This window comes from Micropterus salmoides, unplaced genomic scaffold (genome assembly GCF_014851395.1).
Source record: "Micropterus salmoides isolate LMB-PRFRI ecotype aquatic unplaced genomic scaffold, ASM1485139v1 Ms_hic_scaffold_13, whole genome shotgun sequence".
In the NCBI taxonomy this organism is placed as follows: Eukaryota; Metazoa; Chordata; class Actinopteri; order Centrarchiformes; family Centrarchidae; genus Micropterus; species Micropterus salmoides.
This window is the reverse complement of record NW_024040374.1, coordinates 20,200,677-20,220,894: the sequence shown is the minus strand read 5'-3', so window position 1 is coordinate 20,220,894 and position 20,218 is coordinate 20,200,677. Positions and strand designations below refer to the sequence as shown.

The window sequence follows — 20,218 nt, the reverse complement described above, 5'->3', positions numbered from 1 at the left end:
ACAAGTCAATGAATTATTTCCATTTTTAGCTACTAAACTACCAACTATCAGTTTGCAACAATCTCCCTATCCATTACATTTACAATTAAATAATAGGATCAAAGCAGACCTTAGCTAGCCACCTGCCTCCACCGTTTATTTCCTTAACAGCTTTTATCTTCCACCAGGCACACTGTAGGATAAAAGCAACATCATTTACACAACAGTTTACCTTCAGTGATTTATTCATTCAGTCTTCAAAAATACTCAGTGAATGACAGAATCTGATCCCCAGTAAAGATAGGCGGCATAGCAGCAAGATATTTTACATATAGCCTAGGCTAAAATATGTCTGCTCAGGTATGTGTCAGAAACACATTTTCACATTCAAAGAAAAGGATCTGATGCTAGTGGTGACTTAAAGTAATCCCACATTGGCAGCGAGGTAAAGTGAGGTGAATGGACACTTTAATCTTGTGGGTGACGCTGTCCTGATGGTGGCCTTCACTCATAATGATTGGAGAGAGATTATGAGAGAATGGAGCAAAGCACAATGTGTTAGCTCAGCTTTTGTGGTCATTAATCATCCACCTATAAAGTAGTAAACTGTCCACCTGCTGCTCTTAGGGTCCCTCTTCATTGTACCTGAGTGATCAGTAATCTATGACCAGTAGGTAAGTACAGATTTCAACACAGATTTCAACACAGAAATACACAATGTTGCTTTGTTAACCCAGACAAAGGTTAAATTGACAGTAAAATGCTTGGAAGGTGTCTGATTCTCTTATGTTGGTAAAATACATACCTAATAGAATTATTATTAGGATTATATAATAATATATTTTTTCCAATATCACTTTTACTTAAACTGAGAACAGATAGTAGCAAAACATATTTTACAGTTCAATATACATACATAACACCTTCCTCAAACCTACAGGTACAACAGTTTCATTAAACTTTGTGCTACCAGTAAAAGGCCTCAAAACAGCAGGCAGCGTGGTTTAGGTGAGTAGTGATGACAGAGTACTACTACTCAAAGTGATGATCAAAGGGGAAAATACTTGACTGCTTCCTCCTGTGTTGCATTTCTCTGTGATGACACTAACACTCAGATCAAAACTAGAGCACAGGGAAGCAGCAGGCCTAATCTGTCTTGTTATGCTACATGGCATTCTTTGTGATTTGCCCATCGTTTCCTGTGTATGTTGTCACTACTTTTATTTATTTATTTATTTTTGAAAATCTGAATTGCATTATATATGTATAAGACAGATACTATTTTTAACTTGACTCTTATTTTTTTTGTCTTTTTGGTTGGATTGCATGTAATGATTTACAATATATATAAAAGAAAATAGATAACCTTCCTTTCTAAGTCAATGGCTTCTACCTTTTGAATTGAGTTTGGCAAGTTAATACATGTAGAATCCTGCAACAAAACTGTAGACTTCCACTTACCCTTAGACTGTATTGATAAGCTTTTAAACAATAATCAATCATTTATACCAAAACCACCACCAACACCAACCACAACGTCCTAATATTTTATCTCCGTAGTTTCATAATGTAAATTATTTTGACACTTGAAAACGTGCTTTTTTGTATTCCAAAAGAAAATCCTCTGCTGGTCTGAAAAAAAGAGTTATCCCTTGGCCAATGACTCACTGACTAACAAATGAATATGGAAAGTGTCATGAAACATAATAACAGTCATGGTGACCCCAAGTGGATATGTTGGATTATTACAACTCTGGGCTGCTTTCTTTTGTCCAAGTTTCCATTAGAAGCACTGAATTAAATTCATATGATAACTCAACAAAATATACATGCAAATATACATGTATACCTTACAGTACATGCATATGTATACACATGCATATGCATGAAAAGTGTGTTTTTAGTAAGCTAAAAAAATGCATGATGAATACAAGAAAATATGAAAGTCTGAATAGATCTTCATCATGCAGTGAGGTCTTAGGTTATCCTCGCACGTTTGGCCCTTCATTTATGGTCAAACATATAAAGCAATAACTTTTCTATGTGTTCCCAAAAAGGGAGCCAAATGCAATGAAATAATTCTTAATCTTTCCTAACATCATACAATGCATTTGGGGGATCAGAATTAATTCTATACTGAACAACATCAAACGTCTTGTGACAAAGTTCAGGGAGGCAATAAAACCTCACCTGTATCTTTGTGTACCTGTTGCCCTGGGAAGGAAGGAGCGAGGATCCCAAAATTGGAAATCTCACCACCTCAATTCTACTACCGACTTGATTGCCACAGTCCAATCAGACACTTGTTTGCATGTTCAGACAAGGATACACACTGAAACCGGTTGTGGTGATTAATCCTGGGTAGGGCAAAACTGTCATCCTGAATCTAGTTCCAGTTGTCTGCACTGCTAGCTTTTGATGCCGTTGCACAAACTGAGAAACGGCTATCTAGCAACCAGTAAACATTAGAACCTAAAATGTGCTTTCATTTTGTAAATGAGATGTTATCTTACTCTATCTCCTGCAATTTTATCATACTAGAAAGAGCAGTTACAGCTTCCTTTTGCAGGTTGGCTGCCATTAAACAGCAGAGAAACAGACGCCCTTATCATTTTTAGTGGGACCCATTCACCTTCCAGACAAAAGAAAACAGTCAATGTAGCTATCATAAGAACACTCATCCCCAAAGGGCACCAGGAAATAGACTGTTTCAGTCAAACATGCCTTGTTTGTTAATGCTTTGAGTGCAGATTCTTTTGTCATTGTTTTGAAGTGCATTTTTTGGAGAGTAGCGCTTTCTCTATTTAAGGGTAAGCTCTGAGTTCAATGACAATATCTTAAAAAGGCCAAGAATTTAAATGATATGTTATTGAGACTTCACAAAATAAAAAGAGCGGCATGGACTGCCAAACATCCAGAAATGTTTGTGGGATCATTCTGCTCCTTCTGTCCTATATGTGGCTTAAGAGGAGGGGTTGTTTTCTCAGGACCTTTAACAGAGGGCTGGGCTTTGGTGGGACAAGTAGGCTGGCTGCTCTGCCTACAGGATAAAAAGAAGGGGAAAAAATGGAAAACAGGGAGGGTTGAGCGCGGGGGTTTGGAAAGGCCTTTTCCAGTCCTTCTACTCTTTCAATTTATAGGTCCTCCATACTCACACCCATGTACAGGCACAGGCACACACACACATAGACAACAGAGCCCAGTAGACAAAGTCAGGATGTGACATCATCTGTAGGAAGAGAAGCCAAACAACTTTTTCTCTCTCTTTACTGTGTTGTCAGTGCTGCTGAGGGACGTTGGAGCCTCTCGGTCTGTTAGTGGCCGGCAGGGAAGGAGAAGATCCAGAGGAGCTAGACGGGGGCAGAGCTGTCCTCCACAGGGAGTTTAAAGTCAAGGGGTCTGGCGCATGAATCCTCCCTGAACTTCCCACGACTTTCCACCACATTCCAGACCCTCTGCTGTAGGATTTCAGCCAGGTACAGTGCAGACAGCTTTTTCCATTCTGTAATCGCTTGTTTTTGATCACCCTCGGACTCTTCCTTTCTTTCTGCTTACTGCGACTTGCAATGCTTTCTTTCCCCCCCGCTCCTTTATGTGTCAGGTCTCGAGAGGAATTTTGTTTGTCTGCAGTTGTCAGAGGCAAAATCCCAAAACAACCATGAAAGAATGCCAGCAGTACGTGATCAGACATGCTTCAGTCTGACTGCTGTTGAGACATAATGGGAGATGTAAAGTGATCAGAATTACATTCACTATGTCCCACATATTGCCACTTTTAGTACAAACCATTACTGTCTTCAGTAACTAACAATAACATTTAATGTTTGGCTGGTGTTGTGTCTCCCTGAATCGAGTACTGAATGAAACACTGTCACTATGAGCCTTTCTCAGAAGCCCTTTTGTTTTGGACACATTCAGGGCTATCTCATGACCACGTATTCATGCTCCCCCAGTGGTGACTTTTGTGACCATGAAGGCTAGTGGAAAGAAAAAGTACCCTTCTCACATATCAAATGGTGTTGAATCATCACTGTTTCCCTCAAATTCAAACAGAACCTAGCAAAACTACAAGCTTAACAGACCTGTGAGGAGTCTACCGATTGTGGCCTTTCTGAAATGTGACACTCAGTCAACACAAACACCCGTGTCAATGCTTGGTCTATAATGTGAGCACAGATGATAATGCAGAGAAACTTCTGCTAATTTGAGTCACAGAGAAACAACCACAGAAAATGTTGAGGCCGGCAAATCAAAATGGGACACAAATGCGGATGTAGTATCATGTTGCAACCACGGTCACTTAAATGTGACTGCAGTGTCAAATCTGTGGAAGCAACATATGGTACAGTCTTCCAAAGTACTCTAACGGAAACACACAACTCAGTGTAACACAATGAAATGTGACCCTTTCAATTCTGTGATGTACTTGGAGTTTATTTATTTTAAACTGCCCCTTTATTTTCCTATACTAACCTACTCAGTTAATATTCAAATGCTAACATTTATGTTTTACTATCATAAGGTTTGTGATAATGGTGTGTATTATGTGCCAGATACAGCTATCAGGAAAAAGAAATCATCTGTCAATAATATATTAGTTGTGTTTCATATCCCAAGACTTTTTTCCCAGTCTGACTGTCCCTGACAGTCTGTGTTTTTCGTAAGATGTCATGTTTTTACAAAACTAATATAAAGTTTTGTTGCCATAGCATCCATTTTTATACCTAAATGTTCTAAGTGAGAGTCATAAAGCTGTGACTGAGCAACGCTTGCATCGAACAGTGGCCTTTTTTGGTCACAGTACTCTCAAGAATTGTTACATATTTAGTGAGTCGCAGCACGACATTCATTTTCTCAATTATGCTTGACTTTAATGGCCTGGATTTTGCCACAACCAACTGAAACTCAAACTGAAACTGTGGCTATTTCTATCTATGGGTACTATCGAAATCTTAATCTTGTGATAGGGTAATTTTGGTCACACAGAGCAGTGGAAGCAATAACGGCAGATTTGTAGCATGTACTTTGAGTCATTTTAATGATCTAGTTCTTGAAAATGTTTGAGTTGACACCTCTGATGTCATACCTTCTTTGTGGTTTTTATGCTTTTAATAAACAATCTAACAATGATATGGATGGTTTTGTAGTCATACCTTTTGATGCTTTGGTCACGTGCAAATTTCAGGCCTAATGCAGTGGATTGACAGAAAAGGAATAAGCCTGTGACTTCTCTTTTTTGTTCTGCTTCACAGAAACGTCCTGCCATTTGAAAACAGGAGCTCCCTGCAATCTGTACATGACAGACGCTGACCCCCAGTGACCTTAATTTCCGAGCCGAAACCAGCCTGGTTCCATATCTCGGGAAGGTCAAACTTTATCACTCCAAACTCCAAACAAATTATTATTCTGGAGATCTTATTTTCCCCTTATCTCAGGGGAAACGACTGAGTCAATGGCGTTGTGTCTTGGACAAGTGTTCAGCAAAGACAAAACATTCAGGCCTAGGAAGCGGTTTGAGCCAGGCACTCAGCGCTTTGAACTCTACAAGAAGGCCCAGGCCTCGCTCAAGTCTGGCTTGGACCTGAGGAAAGTGGTCCAGCTGCCGGAGGGAGAGAACATCAACGACTGGATTGCCGTTCATGTGGTGGATTTCTTTAACAGGATCAACTTGATCTATGGCACGATGAGCGAGTTCTGCACCGAGCGCACGTGTCCCATCATGTCTGGGGGGTTGAGGTACGAGTACAGATGGCAGGACGGTGACGACTACAAGAAACCCACCAAGCTGCCCGCTCTCAAGTACATGAACCTGCTGATGGACTGGATAGAGTCACTCATCAATAATGAGTATATCTTCCCCACCAGAGTAGGTGTGTGAGGAGTCTACAAATGAAGGCGTCAGACTATTATTAGTGTATAACCTCATACTTGATTGATTAGGGCCTGCACTGATGTTGTGCTTCATCAGTGCTGAAGTGTCCGCCTGGAGTGCAGTGCTGTTCCCCTTCATTAACATCTCAAATGGGATGATAAAGTTCAAGTGGAGGTTAATTAAACAATAAGGTTGACATTTAGAGGAGCTTGAAGGGGTGACTGTGGTGTTATTTTATCTCAGCACTAGGTATGAGAATCAACACTTATTAGAGGTTAGAATTTCATGCATAATGGAGGAGTGAGCTCAGGCTCAGCGGTAAGCACTGAAACCAAAATGGCAAAGTGCTTCAACCAATCAGGAGATTCTCTGCATGAATTCTGCATGGTTTTCTTCGGATAGCTTCGGTTTCCTCCTACAGTCCATAGAAATGCAGGTCAAGTGATATGAAAACTAAATTTCCCATAGGCATGAATAAGTTTTGTCTATTTGTTAGCCTGTGATAGATTGGCAATTTGTCCAGGGTAATGTCCCACATTACAGCCACTGTAGTTCAGGGCTACCTTTTGTCCAATGTGTGCACAACCCCCACAGCCCTGAGCAGGAATAAATAGGGACAGAAAATGTATGGATAGAGTAATCATAAGATGTGGAACAATGTGTCCAGCATACAAGTAGGCTACCCCTTATGTGCCACTTGGATGGGACAGCTTCAGACAAATGTTTGATCATTTTTCACTTGGTGGCTTCATAGAGATCCTGCAATTGCTGATGTTTAAGCCTTGTTTCTGTCTTCTTCTTTTTTTGGTAAAGTTTAACAATTTAACGTGTGTATTACTACCATTTGAGGTGAATTTTCTGATAGCTTTCGCACAAATTTATATGATATTGCTATTGTGGCAGAAAATATCAGGCTAATTTTTTTACCAAATCAATAATTTCTGTTTTGTCAAATAGGCTGAGCTTCTCCACAGTAACTCCAGATGTAACCCCAGGGGTACATGTACCTCTGGCTCAAAGCTCCACTGTACCTATGCTTAAAAAATTGAGTAATTCAGCTACAAAAGCCTTTTGTCGGATCGCACAAAGCATAGAGACAGTTTTTGGACTGACTAAAGCCTCATGCAACAGAAAATTGTATTTTTATACATTTTGAATAAAGGTGCAGTGGAGTATTAAGAAACAGGTCCTACCTTTCCTCTTTCATGCACACATTTATCAACCCAGTACTTGAAAAAAGGTTGCGTTTGGAATTGCTTTTTGTCAGTGAAATATATTGTCCATGCAAATCATATTTCATTAAGACACTGACTTGTACTCAAAGATTGATGCTGTTGAGGAGAAATACTATTAGCCTACATTACATCTGCTAAATGATGGTTCCAGTTATAGAAAGTGATTATATTTTTTGTCTTAGAGCTATTCAAATCACTTCTCAGGTGGAACTCTATTAAATTCTGTAACACTTTTCTCCTTTCTTCACTCTAGGCGTACCTTTCCCCAAGAACTTCCAGCAGGTGTGCAAGAAGATCCTGAGCCGTCTCTTCAGGGTCTTTGTGCATGTTTACATCCATCACTTTGACAGCATCTGCAGCATGGGCGCAGAGGCCCACATCAATACCTGCTACAAGCACTACTACTACTTCATCTCAGAGTTCAACCTTATTGATCACTCTGAGCTGGAGCCCCTGGTGAGACAGTAGTGTGACCTCAGATATGTGAGGACAGGAAGCAGCAGAAAGCGGGTCAGATGGATGTTTTGCATTGGGAGGATTGTCAGTCTCACTCTCATGTCTAGTCTAGTCTAGCAGCCATCCTGCCATCTATAACCATGTTTGTCTTTATGCCGGTGTGTTTTCCAAGCTAGTGCCCATGCAGCGCAAAGAAAAACAGCCCATCTTAAAATCTACTAAAGCCACACAGACTACATGATCACTCAGCTTTACCATGGGCATACAACGCATGAACTGTGTCCTCCCTAAGATAATGACAATATTCCATTTGACAAACCCCTTCCCCAATTTTCTATCATGAAAGAAACTCGTTAACTGCTTTATAGAAAATGGTTTGGTTTGAAGCAGCAACCCTCGTAAGAGAAGTTGCTGACTTTGTACAGTCATGTAATGAGGCAGAGTTTGTATAGTTGTTGCTTTTTCCCAACAAAGGGACCTCCATCACATATGAGCAGATGGACAATGGTGCTCCGAGCGTCAATAAAAGGCTTCAGTTATCATCATTATGAAGCCCAGGCTGTGTAATTCCTCTCCCAGAGTGAAACAGGCATTAGACATTTATGTCATCACACCGCAGAAAAGATACATCTTGTAAACAGACCCTGTTTTATTGTCCCACCTTTAGTACCCAAGGCAATTTTGTTTTGTTGTTGGAACAGCAGCTTTTCTTTCTCACGATAAGAAACAATGCTCCTCATATTGAAACAAGCATTCATCTTCTCATACAATATGAATTTGATGTGTTAAAAATGTCCTTTGCTTTTTTTTCCTACAGAAAGAGATGACAGAGAAGATATGCAATTAAACAAAACCACATGGACAAAGGAGTTTACATTTTGGCAGTATCTGAGCCCCGCGAGAAATCATCGGCTTCAAAACACTCAAAACAAAGAACAATTTTTCAAGACAAGTTGTACGAGTGGTTTTGTTGACATAACTGGGAAGGTCCACTGACTTACCAGACTTCTTCAGATGGTGGCATTGTGCCCTCCCAGAGGATTTATTTTACAGTAATTACAATAGTTGATGCCATCATTATACAAGTTTGCGTTGGTTTATAATACTACATCTCGTGTACTCGTGCTTTTTCTTTCCTCCTGTGCATGTATGTTTGTATTTGACCTTTTTATATACAGTGTTGACTCTTATTTTGTTGAATGAAAGTTTGTTTTTTATTTGATGTCAGTGCTTTTACAGTTTGAACATAAAAATGCAGCCTTAAAATGATCAGTGTTTTTGCAAATATTTTTTTTTATGTATTGCAGGTCACCTCAAAAATATGTACAAAAACATTGGGTCATGATTTTGTTTTCATTATCGAAGTCAACTCTGTATCACAGAAGTGAAAAGACACAGCTTAACAAAATGAATACTTATATATTTCTTCAAATAATATTAAATTTCTTTAAATAATAGGCTATATTTGCTTTTAAGAGCTGCCACACAGGGCAAATTTAAAACCAACACAGACAAAGACAGATGTCACCGGTGGAATGTGTAAAGGAAAAAAACATGAACTTCAAAGTAATAATGATAAAATATTGTAGTTATGTGTTGTGAGCCAAACCAAACGCCTGTGTAAATAAGGTCATCGTCATGCACAAAAAATCCCCACTACGTGGATTGGGGTGTGGCGGGGAATCAAGTAGGGTGACGTGTTAGTGGGAGCCGTGTTCTCGACCAATGGGAGAAAGAGGCATGCAATAAGGGGCGGAGCAATTCTATGTTTCCGTGATTTCCCGCCCTTACGTCACTGGCTCTCGGACTGATGGATCTCAGCTAGCAATGGATGTTTACATCAGCGGCCAGACGCTTTGACGGAGGGGATTTGGCTGGTTTGGACGCAGAGTCCAGGTTTGAAAGGGTTTTTTGCATTTATATTTCCGTTTTACCGAGACTTGACCGGTGTCTAAACACAAACTAGCGATTACACGTTAAGCGGTAGGAGAAGCTAGCTAACGTTACTGGGTTTTTACTAGCTAGCTAAGGCTAACGACAATAACATAACGGCGGATTGTACGGTCAGCAGTTAAACTCTAGCCTTTCTTATGCTCTGGTTATTTTTTTAATACATTGTTCTTGGTAAGGGCGTCTAGATTGGTGTAGCAGTAACTTAGTGCTAATGTTCAGTAACGACGTGGTTATTGTTAGCTGCAGTAACGTTAACGTTATCGTTAACGTCAGCAGTGCGTTAAGTCAAACTAAATATCTGACTAACTTCCATAACGCTAACTTAGATGATATAACGTTAGCTATACGTTAACGTCTTTAACAGCAGTTAAATACATGCACTTACCGTAGCATAACGTTATAATATACTTGACAGAAGGCTTTAAAGACTGGACTTAATCTTAACCGTGTACTGGTTTTCTGTCACTCAATAAACGCTCCAAATACTAGAGCGTGAAAGGAGGAGGTAAACGCGCTGTGTGTAATTTACACTTCACATGAGTAATGGACTGCTGTTTTTTTCCCTTTGACTTGCTTTGACTTATTATCCTGACGTCTATATTTATCTCTCTGCTGATGCAGTTTGTTACACACGGACTCAGTATTTCTGATGTACTCTCTCAGTTAGCAGATATGGTGAGGCACAGCATGGTGACGGAGCTGCAAGCCATCCAGCACTCTCTCCTGGTGAGATATGAACTGTTAATACTGGTGATTTCAAAACATTTAACTTCCTGAAACACTTTGTGTTAGATAAGACCAGGCTGCCAGGAAGTAGTCCGCAGACTGTCAAGGTTATCTACACTTCTACAAATGTAGAGGTTTCATCAGTCATTTCATGCACTATGATTGGTTGTGTAAATGCTTCTGGTAATATCCAGGGTGAGGTAAGGCCTGTCAGTGTGCTTCCTGCGTTCTCATCAGGCCACTGTTTTGGCAGGACGCCATGCCAAAGTGGATGTTTATCAGCTAGGTTGTAGTAGTAGTTATAGAACCATATAACTACAGTTATACAAATTTTATTGCTAAAGTCAGTTTTATCAACTATATGCTTAAATGTAAGCCTGCTGGGTACTGAATCTTTCGCTATTTAACACTTAGCACAAAGTGTGAGAATGATGTATTCCTTCTTGCGATTTCTCTACTATACCACCCCCTGATCCCTTTGGCTACTCTCGTACATTCCCCCATCTCTCCCGCTCCCATGTGGCCTCCTTCTCTCTGTTACAGGATAAGTCCCTGGCTGTGGGCCAAGTGGGGCAGAGCTGTGGGGGAATTCAGGAGAACGGGGTCGCTTCAGCGGACAGACAACACCTTTCCCAAGGTCCAGCAGGTACAGCAGCTCTGTTATCCGGAACAACTCTGGAGCTTCTGAAATGTACGGTGCATACAGTAACACACTGGCAAAGTCTGTGCTGTTTTAACAAATTTGCTTGTATGTGGGTTCTTCTGTGTTGCTTCAGAAATTGAAAAAAGCCAGCCAGTGAACATCCCAGATGCAGCAAAAAGAAAGAAGAAGAAAAGAACTAGAGCAACAGACAGCTCCACAGGCACTTTTGATGGTAATGATGCTGATATTATTGTGACATACTGTCATATAATAAATGTTATATTTTATTAAAATATAACACAAATGCATACTGCAGTCTCATAAGTCACATTTTCTTCAGATCTCTACAAACTGACAGAGGAGGTGCTTGGTCAGGGGGCTTATGCTAAAGTTCAAGGATGCATAAGTCTGCAGAATGGACAGGAGTTTGCTGTGAAGGTGAGTAAGAACATTTTGCAGACAACACATCACAAAAGTTAACAAAGAAATAATTTGAAGTTTAGTTTTAGGTTTAGTTAAACGAAAGATAAAACAAATTCTACATGAACTGACAGAATCATAAACTGAATAGAATAATACACAGTTCAAAGCCAGTGTGTATGTTTAATACTGTAAAATTGAAAAGTTTACATTTTCATTCAGACAATTAATAGTGTTCTGTTTTGTTTTACAAAGATCATAGAAAAGAGCGCAGGGCACAGCCGCAGCAGAGTCTTTCGAGAAGTGGAGACTCTCTACCAGTGTCAAGGCAACAGGTGAGTGCGTGTGAGAATTCTTTTTTAAAACTAACATAATACTATCACTGAAGGAAACAGATTCTAAACATTGACAAACTATCTTGATCCAGGAACATTTTGGAATTGATCCAGTTCTTTGAAGACAGCTCCTGCTTTTATTTGGTATTTGAAAAGCTGCGTGGAGGTAAACATAAATGCATAACTCAACAATCACACCATGTGCATACACTGAGCTATTTTCTACAAGAGATTGTATCTTTCTTCAGGCTCCATTCTCACACACGTGCAAAACCGAAAGCACTTTGATGAGCTGGAGGCCAGTAAGGTGGTCAGGGACATTGCCCAAGCTCTTGACTTCCTACACACTAAAGGTAAGTCAACATCCAGACAACTAGCAAAGTCTAAACAGAATATATTTTTTCTTTTCCAACATGGTGACAAACGTGCTTTTCTGCAGGCATTGCTCATAGAGACCTTAAGTTGGAGAACATCCTTTGTGAATACACCGATCGAGTAAGTGGCTTTCAAAGGACACAAAGCTTTCTTTTTACAGGTATAACACTATAAATATACCTATATATCTATACTTTTCACTCAGGTGTCCCCAGTAAAGATCTGTGATTTTGACTTGGGAAGTGGAGTGAAGCTCAGCAGTGCCTGTACGCCCATAACGACTCCAGAGCTCACCACACCGGTAGCAGTCTACTTTGAATTCATATCACAGACACACAAACAGAATCAAGCTAATGGATAACAGTTTATTGACCCTTCCTGTGTGTTTTTTTTGAAATATTGGCCCTCTCTTAGTGTGGCTCAGCAGAGTACATGGCTCCAGAAGTGGTGGAGGTGTTCACTGATGAGGCGTCCTTCTACGACAAGCGCTGTGACCTTTGGAGCCTCGGGGTCATCCTCTACATCCTGCTGAGCGGCAGCCCCCCCTTCACAGGCCACTGTGGCACAGACTGTGGCTGGGACCGAGGAGAAACCTGCAGAACCTGCCAGGTATGCTCGCCCGCTCAGCCTCTGTGCTCGCTCAGTGTCCCTCACACCTGACACTCCTGTAAGTGTTCACTTCCAAAAGTGTTTACAGCACAAAGGTGCAGTAGGCTTCCCCTGTCACCATCCACCAACAGTGTTATTTCACAATGTCACAGTCATGGTATTACTGCTTTTGCTAGCTGCAACATGTCTTGTAAAAACATACTCTTATTTCTTTCTTCCATCATTACTCTGGCTGCCTTTTTGTGCTGGGATTACTACTAGTATCACTTTGGTATCTAAGATGTAGCTAATTGACACTTGTGTCTGCAGCAGATGGTTCATATTGTTGCTGGAAAAATGGGGGAAGTAGACATGCAAGGTTAAAGAGACACAGACTGTTAAGGTGTGTTTACACTGAAGGCGAATTTAATATTCGCCTCGCTTTACTTGTGCGAGTTTGACTGCTGGACATTTTGAGAGTTCACACACACGCGATTTAAGCGAATAAACACAGCCCGTGGATACTACAGCTAAATGAGCCCAAAGTAAACCCTTTGCTGTGATTTAATTGGAATAAACTGATCAAACTGATGCCAAAATAACTACAATATGATGCTGTTTTGTTAGACATATGACTTCATGCTTTGTCAGGTCTGTCAGCAGGACGACAACTTTTAAAACGTTTGTTTTCTGAATGGAGTTCGGATCAATCAGGGCTATGCTATGCTAACCTGTTCACAGTAAAGTACAACGATAGCTAAAGTTAAAGACCCACATTTTCTGAACTCACCAGGTAGTTAAACTTACTCGCTTTCTTTTCTCCAAGGAATGTCTAGCTTTGTCCAGTTTTTTTATAAATATTAAGTAGTAGTCCAGCAGAACTCTGGTGCCATCTGACGCTAACAACAACAGTGGAACCAGATATGCACGGAAGCTAGCTGCCGAGAAGCGCAAGTGAAGATAAATCAAGTTGTAATTCCAAAAACTGAAGTAAAAAGCTAATTTAATAAAAGCAGTTAACTCTGAGCTCCTCCCGCGGGTAAACGGCGTAGTTGTCAGAGCATGATCCAGACCGTAATAAAAGTTGATGCTCTTGCCTTACCTATAAACCTATAAACAAGGAATGTTTAAAATAACTGAAGTGATCAATTAGTTCATTTTGACTATTAAATTAATTGATTTCATAATGGGTTAATCATATAAGTAATTTTTCTAAGTGCGCACACACAGCAATGATAGCTTCTCAAATGTGAATGTTTTCTGGTTTTCTTAGGGCCAGTTTATGCAAGTGGTGAACAACGTGTTGTCTGACCATGTCAGGAATCAAAAGCGTTTATACGTCAGCCCCACTGGAAAAAATGCTCACATTTTCAGTTTCTCCTGGTAGGCATTCATAGTGTTGAACTCGGTCGCTCAACACAAAACCTGCCACAAACAGTTGTGTAACAAAGGAAAAGAAGAGATCTAGAGAGAGAAGTTCAAACCCAGGTTACCCAACATCAGGTGTGTTGAACTACAAGCATTGCAGTTACATATTTAGATAGAATATCCGCTATAAATAATGTCTGCTACCTGGTCAGGCTGTGTTGCACAACAGTAATTAAAGTGCATGTGCCTCTTAGTTTGGTTGCATCTAATATAACTGTATTCTTTAAGTCATTAGTGACCAAACGCAAGTGTGTGGCTGTATAGCTTGATTTGGCTTTGACTACATCTGTAGTTCTGGACATGAATTGTTGTCACTTGAGTCCTGTTTTAATGTTTAATCTCTGGGCTCAGGAGACACTGGAGGAGCAGCGTAATTAGTGGCTGATGCCACAGTGCGTTTCATGTTAGAAAACACACACATACAGGCACTCTAATACTGGACACTGCACTCTAAGCACGGATTGTTGTTTTCAAGCCGCTACAGTTTTACAGGATGTTGTGTAATCTTCTCTCCTCAGAGTCACCTGTTCGAGAGCATCCAGCAGGGCAAGTATGAATTTCCGGACAAGGACTGGGCTCACATCACAGAGGGGGCCAAGGATCTCATATCCAAGCTGTTGGTTCGGGATGCAACTCTGCGCCTCAGTGCTGCTCAGGTCCTCAAGCACCCTTGGGTGCAGGGGGTGGGTATAATTTACATCTAGCTGAAAAGCTGTTTTGTACTTGGTACTCTTCTGTCTGATTATAAGATCACTGTAGCACTCATCCAGTGCTATTTAAACTTTACTGAAATACGTGATTTCAACTCAATTATTCATTTTTTTGTTTTTACAGAATGCTCCAGAGAGAGGTCTTCCAACTCCACATGTTCTACAGAGGTATGACAGAGGCCTGGAAAATAAAGTCTGATGTATTGATGAACTTTATATGCAACATGCATATAAAGCTGTACACATGCACAGCTGTATTATTATTATTATTATTAGTTGTAATACAGCGAGTAGAGCTTGTGTTCGGTGTGTGAGCGAACAAGAAGAGGCAGGAACATCAGTGTGCCCTGGGAAAGTGTAGATGGTACAAATGGGTAAACAACCTTTATACTGTCTGTCAAATCTTCTCTCGACTCCTCTCCTCTTCCAGGAACAGCAGCACCAAAGACCTGACCCAATTTGCAGCAGAAGCCATTGCCTTCAATCGGCAGCTATCCCAGCACGATGAGCACCAGGAGGATGTCGGAGCCATCGTGTGCTCCATGAGGCTTTCTCCTCCTTCAAACTCCAGGCTGGCCCGCAGACGGGCACAGTCCAACGCCTTGCGCACTGGGGACTTTGCACCCTCATCGGACGACCTCGCAGCCTGAAGTACCAGTACAGGTCCCCTCGCTGTGATTTCCGACTGATTTTAGCCTCCTTGTGTGGGTTTTTTTTATTTTGTTTGTTTTCACAGGGAGCCTTGTAGTTCAGCCACACAGTATATGAGGTGACTAACTTTTCTTGGTGTTAAGGCTCTTTCCCCATGGCCAGTAATCTTATCACCTTGACAGAGTTTGAGCACCAAGGGGACAGTTAATCCTGTCCCAATTCTAATTGAAAACATAGTTGAAAGTCCTGAGATTTGACCAGGAATTGTTATAAGCTGCCTCATAGTTTTTTTTGTTTGGTTTTTTTAGTCTTTTTAAACAAGAACTGTTTCGTTTGAGAGTAACTTTGGGTTTATTTTTACAAAGAGTCTGTAAATCAGAGTTTATTTATTTTTTATTATTTTTCCAGTGACCCTAGTACAGCAGAAACTGTTGTTAATGCCAGCAGTTTTATATACTCAGTACATATCATTATCAACACAGCATTATGTAGGTTCAGCACAGTTTGCCACTGTTGCTGGGGAGGGAGGGGGAGAGGGGACGAGAGAGAGACTGACAGAGAGAGACTGACAGAGAGAGACTGACAGAGACTGACTGACAGAGACTGACTGACAGAGACTGACTGACAGAGACTGACTGACAGAGACTGACTGACAGAGACTGACTGACAGAGACTGACTGACTGAGGAAATGGGCTTCCCTCTATTTTCCCCCCATTCATGTGATTCTTGTCAAGGCTATGTAGAATTTACAGAAAAGGCAGGGATGTGAATGGATGTAGAAGTTATAGTAAAGACCCCTTTTTCATCAAATTCTTTCGTATTTCTTATCATTTCTACACGAGCTGTTCACTTCAACACGAGCTACCTGTAGCACTGATGTACTTTAAAATAAGTCACTTATTTAGTTTATCTATCAAAAATAATCTGTTTGGTCCAATAATGTGAAATTGACACCTGCAGTAATATTTATCTTTTTAAGGGGCTTTAACAACTTTTTATCCTCATTAGAGTCCAGCATTACCTCAGCCTCTTTTTTTTTTGCACCACGTCTTTGCACGTTTTGTACTGTACAGATGTAACACCATCCCAAAAAAGACGTGCTTGGTTTCTTATTATCTTATTGGTTTGATATCTCAGAGTGTTTTTTGTCTAAATGATGTGAGATGTGAGAATTGCATTAGTTTTGGTTGTGTGTAGCTAATGAGACTTAAAGTGGGTTTGCGAATAGTTGACGTTACACTTTGTAGTAAGATAGAGGATTCCAAACTGGGATTGATGGCATTTATTTTTATACAAGTATTTGTATGTGGTTCAGTTTTATACCTTTTGGTTCTGTGACTGGTTCTAAATGTGCCAGTGGAAAGACTTGCTAAGTCCTAGATATTCTTGGGTCCATCAAGTTGCTGATATTTAGGCCTACTTTTGATCCTTTCTTTAAAGAAACATTTTTCACTTTTTTTTTATTGTTTCAGTCATCGATGTGTCACTATGTTTGAATGGGGTCACCAGTGGAAGTCTATCACTTCTGTTTCCCCCTAACCCTCTTAACGTTATGTGTTGCCCGCTAAACAGCATGTCCCCTGATTTCACACTGTTGCCATGGACACCTCATCCCTATAGCAACTACCGGCCTTCATAGGCTGGCAGGAATTGATGGAGATTTGCTCAGAGCAAATACACACACACACACACACACACACTAGGAAACAGCCTCTTGCTATGTTAAAGCCCTCCCACTCCCATTATGAATCATAAAACAACTTGTTTGTTTCCCCCCCATTGACTTGTAATGGCATCAAATGAGATACAGTAATTGGTGTGCAATTATGGGGTCTCATTGAAAATGTGTCAGTGCTCTTATTGGGTCCTATGCATAATGCTCTCAGTGTGGAGTATGTTTTCACTGGTTTGCTGTGTTCTCAATAAAAAGATCCTCAACATCTTCTGACAGAAGCTGTGTCCTTGTTATGATTTCTTGTAAAGCAGATAAGTACATTTGTATCCAGTATGTGAACCTTTAAGATCTGAAAAGGTCCAGATACAGTGGTGAAGAAAGTATTCAGATCCTTTACTTGTACCACGCTGTAAAATACAAGTCAACAAGCCATTATAAGTTAGAATTCTGCATTCAAAATGTTAAGTAAAACCAGAAAAATGTTACTTAAATAAAATAAGAAATGCAAAATGATCCCTATACCTACCTACATAAATGATATCTTCGCAATGCTTTGTTTTATCCAAACAAAAGTCAAAGGAGCAGCAGTAACATTCAAGACCACCCATCCTGTGTCGTTGTGTTTCCACTGACATCTCAGACTCGTATGTATCAGATGTTGATTTGTTCAGTGCACACACGCAAACCGTCATCACTTCGTCGCGCCCGATTGATTGGGCCGTTTATTTCCGAGCCCTATGGCGCCCCCCAGTGGTCCCTCTTCATTACAACATGTGGTGGGTGAGCAGCGGCGCGGCAGCAGCTCACTTCACTGTTCACCTGCCCGAGGGAGAGAGATCACCTCCAGCTCCGCGACTTCTGATGGATGGAGAGACACAAAACTGGATTCTAGGTCTGATCTAAGGTGAGGGACACTGACGAAAGCGCATAATAATGCTGCTGCGGGGTTGTTTTCAGCGTTTCTTCTCAGTCTAAACTGTCTGGCAGCTGACCATCATTAAGGATGAAGTGGTTTGGGGATTTTTGAGTCAGTGTGTAGTTATTCAATGACAGTGTTATCACTAGTGAAAACTGCACTTTTAGTGGTATTTGTCATGTGCATTAAAGGTTTTTGTGTCACTTATTCCTGTTTATGTGTGAAAACTTTCAAAAAGGAGTAACTGATTTATTAAATTAATGAAGGAAATTAATTAATTTTTCCATATTTATTTTGTGGCATTTAGGCATTTATTTTATTTCTTTCAAGTCAAATGTCACAGAAACATTTAAAGTGTTTAAAAGCTTTACAGCCTCTAAAACCATCATCCCACATTTGCTCTTCCTCTTCTTTTCTCTCGCTCTTTGAGGTGGTGAGCTCAGTGATCTGTTCTTCAGCTTCTCTGGGTCTCACAGTACTCTCCAGACAGACATGGTGCTACCTGACAAAAACTCCAGACCATCTGCTCCCAAGAAGGGGCCCAAGCGGCGCTCCCTGCAGCACCAGAGCCTGCCCTCCCCGGCCCTGTGCTGTGCCTGTGGCCTGTGCATCATGCTGGCTGGCATCAACATCACCCTGGTGGGAGCTTTTGCCTTTGGCAACTTCATTCCTACTGACAACCCCCCAATCATCATCGGGCCTCTTCTCTTATTGATAGCCCTGGCCTTCTTCACAGCCTGCTGTGTGATCAGTAGGAGGCCCCCGGCCCATGGGGCGCGCAGAGCTAAAGGAGGCGAGAAGTGGGGGCTGATGCGGATGGGGACGGCGGCGTTTGAGATGGAGACGAGTGAGCACACTCTGCAGGACACTACAGCTGTTCAGCTCAGCCCCACCAACTCCCCCAGCTCCTCTCACACCGGGGTCGACAGCAATCCGGCTGGCTGTCAGGATGGAGTCGCTGAGCTGCACATATCAGAGATGTCTGACATGGGTGTCACTGGAGATAACCCCACCATGATCTCTGACAGCAAGGAGAGCACCCCCACATAGCTGCTGCCCGCTCAGGACACTTTCTCTACATAGCTTCTACAACCTGTGCTTCATTGTTTTGCTTGTTTACAGGATGGAAATGTGTTGCGTGTTATTTGGCGTGTTACAGTGTGTTGCTGAATGTTTATTGCTCAGTCCCAGCATCACATCCCCAGAACAGAAACAGCAACAGGAGATACCTTAATCCCACTGCCTGTTTGTATACGGCTTGATGTATAAAACATCCAGTTAAGGCAGATTATCTAATAATATTAATATGCATTGATGTCCTATGGACTGTGGTTAATGGCTTGTCACCTCACAGGCTGGGATAGAAGATGATGGTGTCCAGCCAACCCCGTATGAGTCATTAAAGCTGTTCACGTGTAAGCCTGGTAAATCTCAGCCACAGTTTTTCACACACTTTGACAGAACTGTTAAGATTTTTCGTTTTTAAAAGGCATCAGCTGCAGTGAGTGAGTCAAGATCTGTGTTAAGATGGATATTCAGGAACAAATTAGTGAATCATGTTGTACCACCATTGTGATTATGTTACTGCAGGCGTCAATATATGTTTGGAGCACCTATATATTTTGTACATAAAGCTAAAATTTTGTTTTACTGTCACTAATATGGTGTGTTTCTGATTAAAAACCTCACAATAACTAACTTGGAACAAATTAATAGACCCTGTGTGGCATGCACAGAAACAAAAGGGATGAAAAAAACAATAGCACATACATGTCAGGCTACATGAGAAAGGTACACTGATTGTGGCGGTGCTTCATCTGTTATCTGAGAAAAGCCAGCAAACAGCTCCTTCCTGATGCACTGCCCATCTCTTGGCGTCTTACCCAACAGCTGCTGGCAAAGGTGAGAGCCCTGTTTACTCAACATTCTACATCTGCCGTCCACAAACACAGCAAGACACACAGTGTGATCCCCGCTCACATTGTGATCCCCACACACAGCTCCACCACTGGAAAAGATAACAGAACAGCCGCCACCTGCTGTCATTGCCGTCTATTTTGTGTGTGGATTGAGCCTTATGAATGGCTACATGCAGGCAGTGTGGTTGTCTGTAGTCATCCAGTGAGTCAGAAATTTGAAAACGAGTGATTCTATAAATAGGATGACATGTCTTGGCAACCTGAACTTGTTTATGAGGTCATGTTGCTCTGAAGGATTGCAAAGGGAAATTAATTAATTTGAGTTGCAGCCACCTC

General features: G+C 41.1%; 3 protein-coding genes across 3 annotated transcripts; all 3 read left to right on the top strand.

Annotated features, from left to right (window-relative positions):
• Positions 1–3,067: 3,067 nt before the first annotated feature.
• Positions 3,068–8,811, top strand: mob3c (MOB kinase activator 3C). The gene is made up of 4 exons (XM_038716083.1): positions 3,068–3,455; positions 5,232–5,849; positions 7,340–7,542; positions 8,360–8,811. The coding sequence occupies exons 2-4, from the start codon at positions 5,432–5,434 to the stop codon at positions 8,387–8,389; spliced, it is 651 nt and encodes a 216-aa protein (XP_038572011.1). The 5' UTR covers positions 3,068–3,455; positions 5,232–5,431; the 3' UTR covers positions 8,390–8,811.
• A 501-nt stretch (positions 8,812–9,312) lies between these two features.
• mknk1 (MAPK interacting serine/threonine kinase 1) lies at positions 9,313–17,325 on the top strand. Its single transcript, XM_038716079.1, has 14 exons — positions 9,313–9,438; positions 10,159–10,221; positions 10,765–10,867; positions 10,998–11,096; positions 11,205–11,302; positions 11,540–11,619; positions 11,712–11,785; positions 11,868–11,972; positions 12,059–12,114; positions 12,200–12,295; positions 12,409–12,603; positions 14,529–14,693; positions 14,845–14,888; positions 15,151–17,325. The coding sequence occupies exons 2-14, from the start codon at positions 10,168–10,170 to the stop codon at positions 15,368–15,370; spliced, it is 1,389 nt and encodes a 462-aa protein (XP_038572007.1). The 5' UTR covers positions 9,313–9,438; positions 10,159–10,167; the 3' UTR covers positions 15,371–17,325.
• Positions 17,326–18,402: 1,077 nt separating this feature from the next.
• LOC119901397 (transmembrane protein 275-like) lies at positions 18,403–19,652 on the top strand. Its single transcript, XM_038717015.1, has one exon. The coding sequence runs from the start codon at positions 18,456–18,458 to the stop codon at positions 19,011–19,013; it is 558 nt and encodes a 185-aa protein (XP_038572943.1). The 5' UTR covers positions 18,403–18,455; the 3' UTR covers positions 19,014–19,652.
• Positions 19,653–20,218: the final 566 nt, after the last annotated feature.

Bases quoted from the DNA above. Each gene is read 5' to 3' on its own strand.
- mob3c (XM_038716083.1), top strand. From the start codon at position 5,432: ATGGCGTTGTGTCTTGGACAAGTGTTCAGCAAAGACAAAACATTCAGG. The intron at 5,850-7,339 runs GTGTGTGAGGAG...TCTTCACTCTAG, and splicing joins TATCTTCCCCACCAGAGTAG to GCGTACCTTTCCCCAAGAAC. The intron at 7,543-8,359 runs GTGAGACAGTAG...TTTTTCCTACAG, and splicing joins ACTCTGAGCTGGAGCCCCTG to AAAGAGATGACAGAGAAGAT.
- mknk1 (XM_038716079.1), top strand. From the start codon at position 10,168: ATGGTGAGGCACAGCATGGTGACGGAGCTGCAAGCCATCCAGCACTCT. The intron at 11,097-11,204 runs GTAATGATGCTG...CATTTTCTTCAG, and splicing joins CTCCACAGGCACTTTTGATG to ATCTCTACAAACTGACAGAG. The intron at 12,296-12,408 runs GTAGCAGTCTAC...GCCCTCTCTTAG, and splicing joins CTCCAGAGCTCACCACACCG to TGTGGCTCAGCAGAGTACAT.
- LOC119901397 (XM_038717015.1), top strand. From the start codon at position 18,456: ATGGTGCTACCTGACAAAAACTCCAGACCATCTGCTCCCAAGAAGGGG.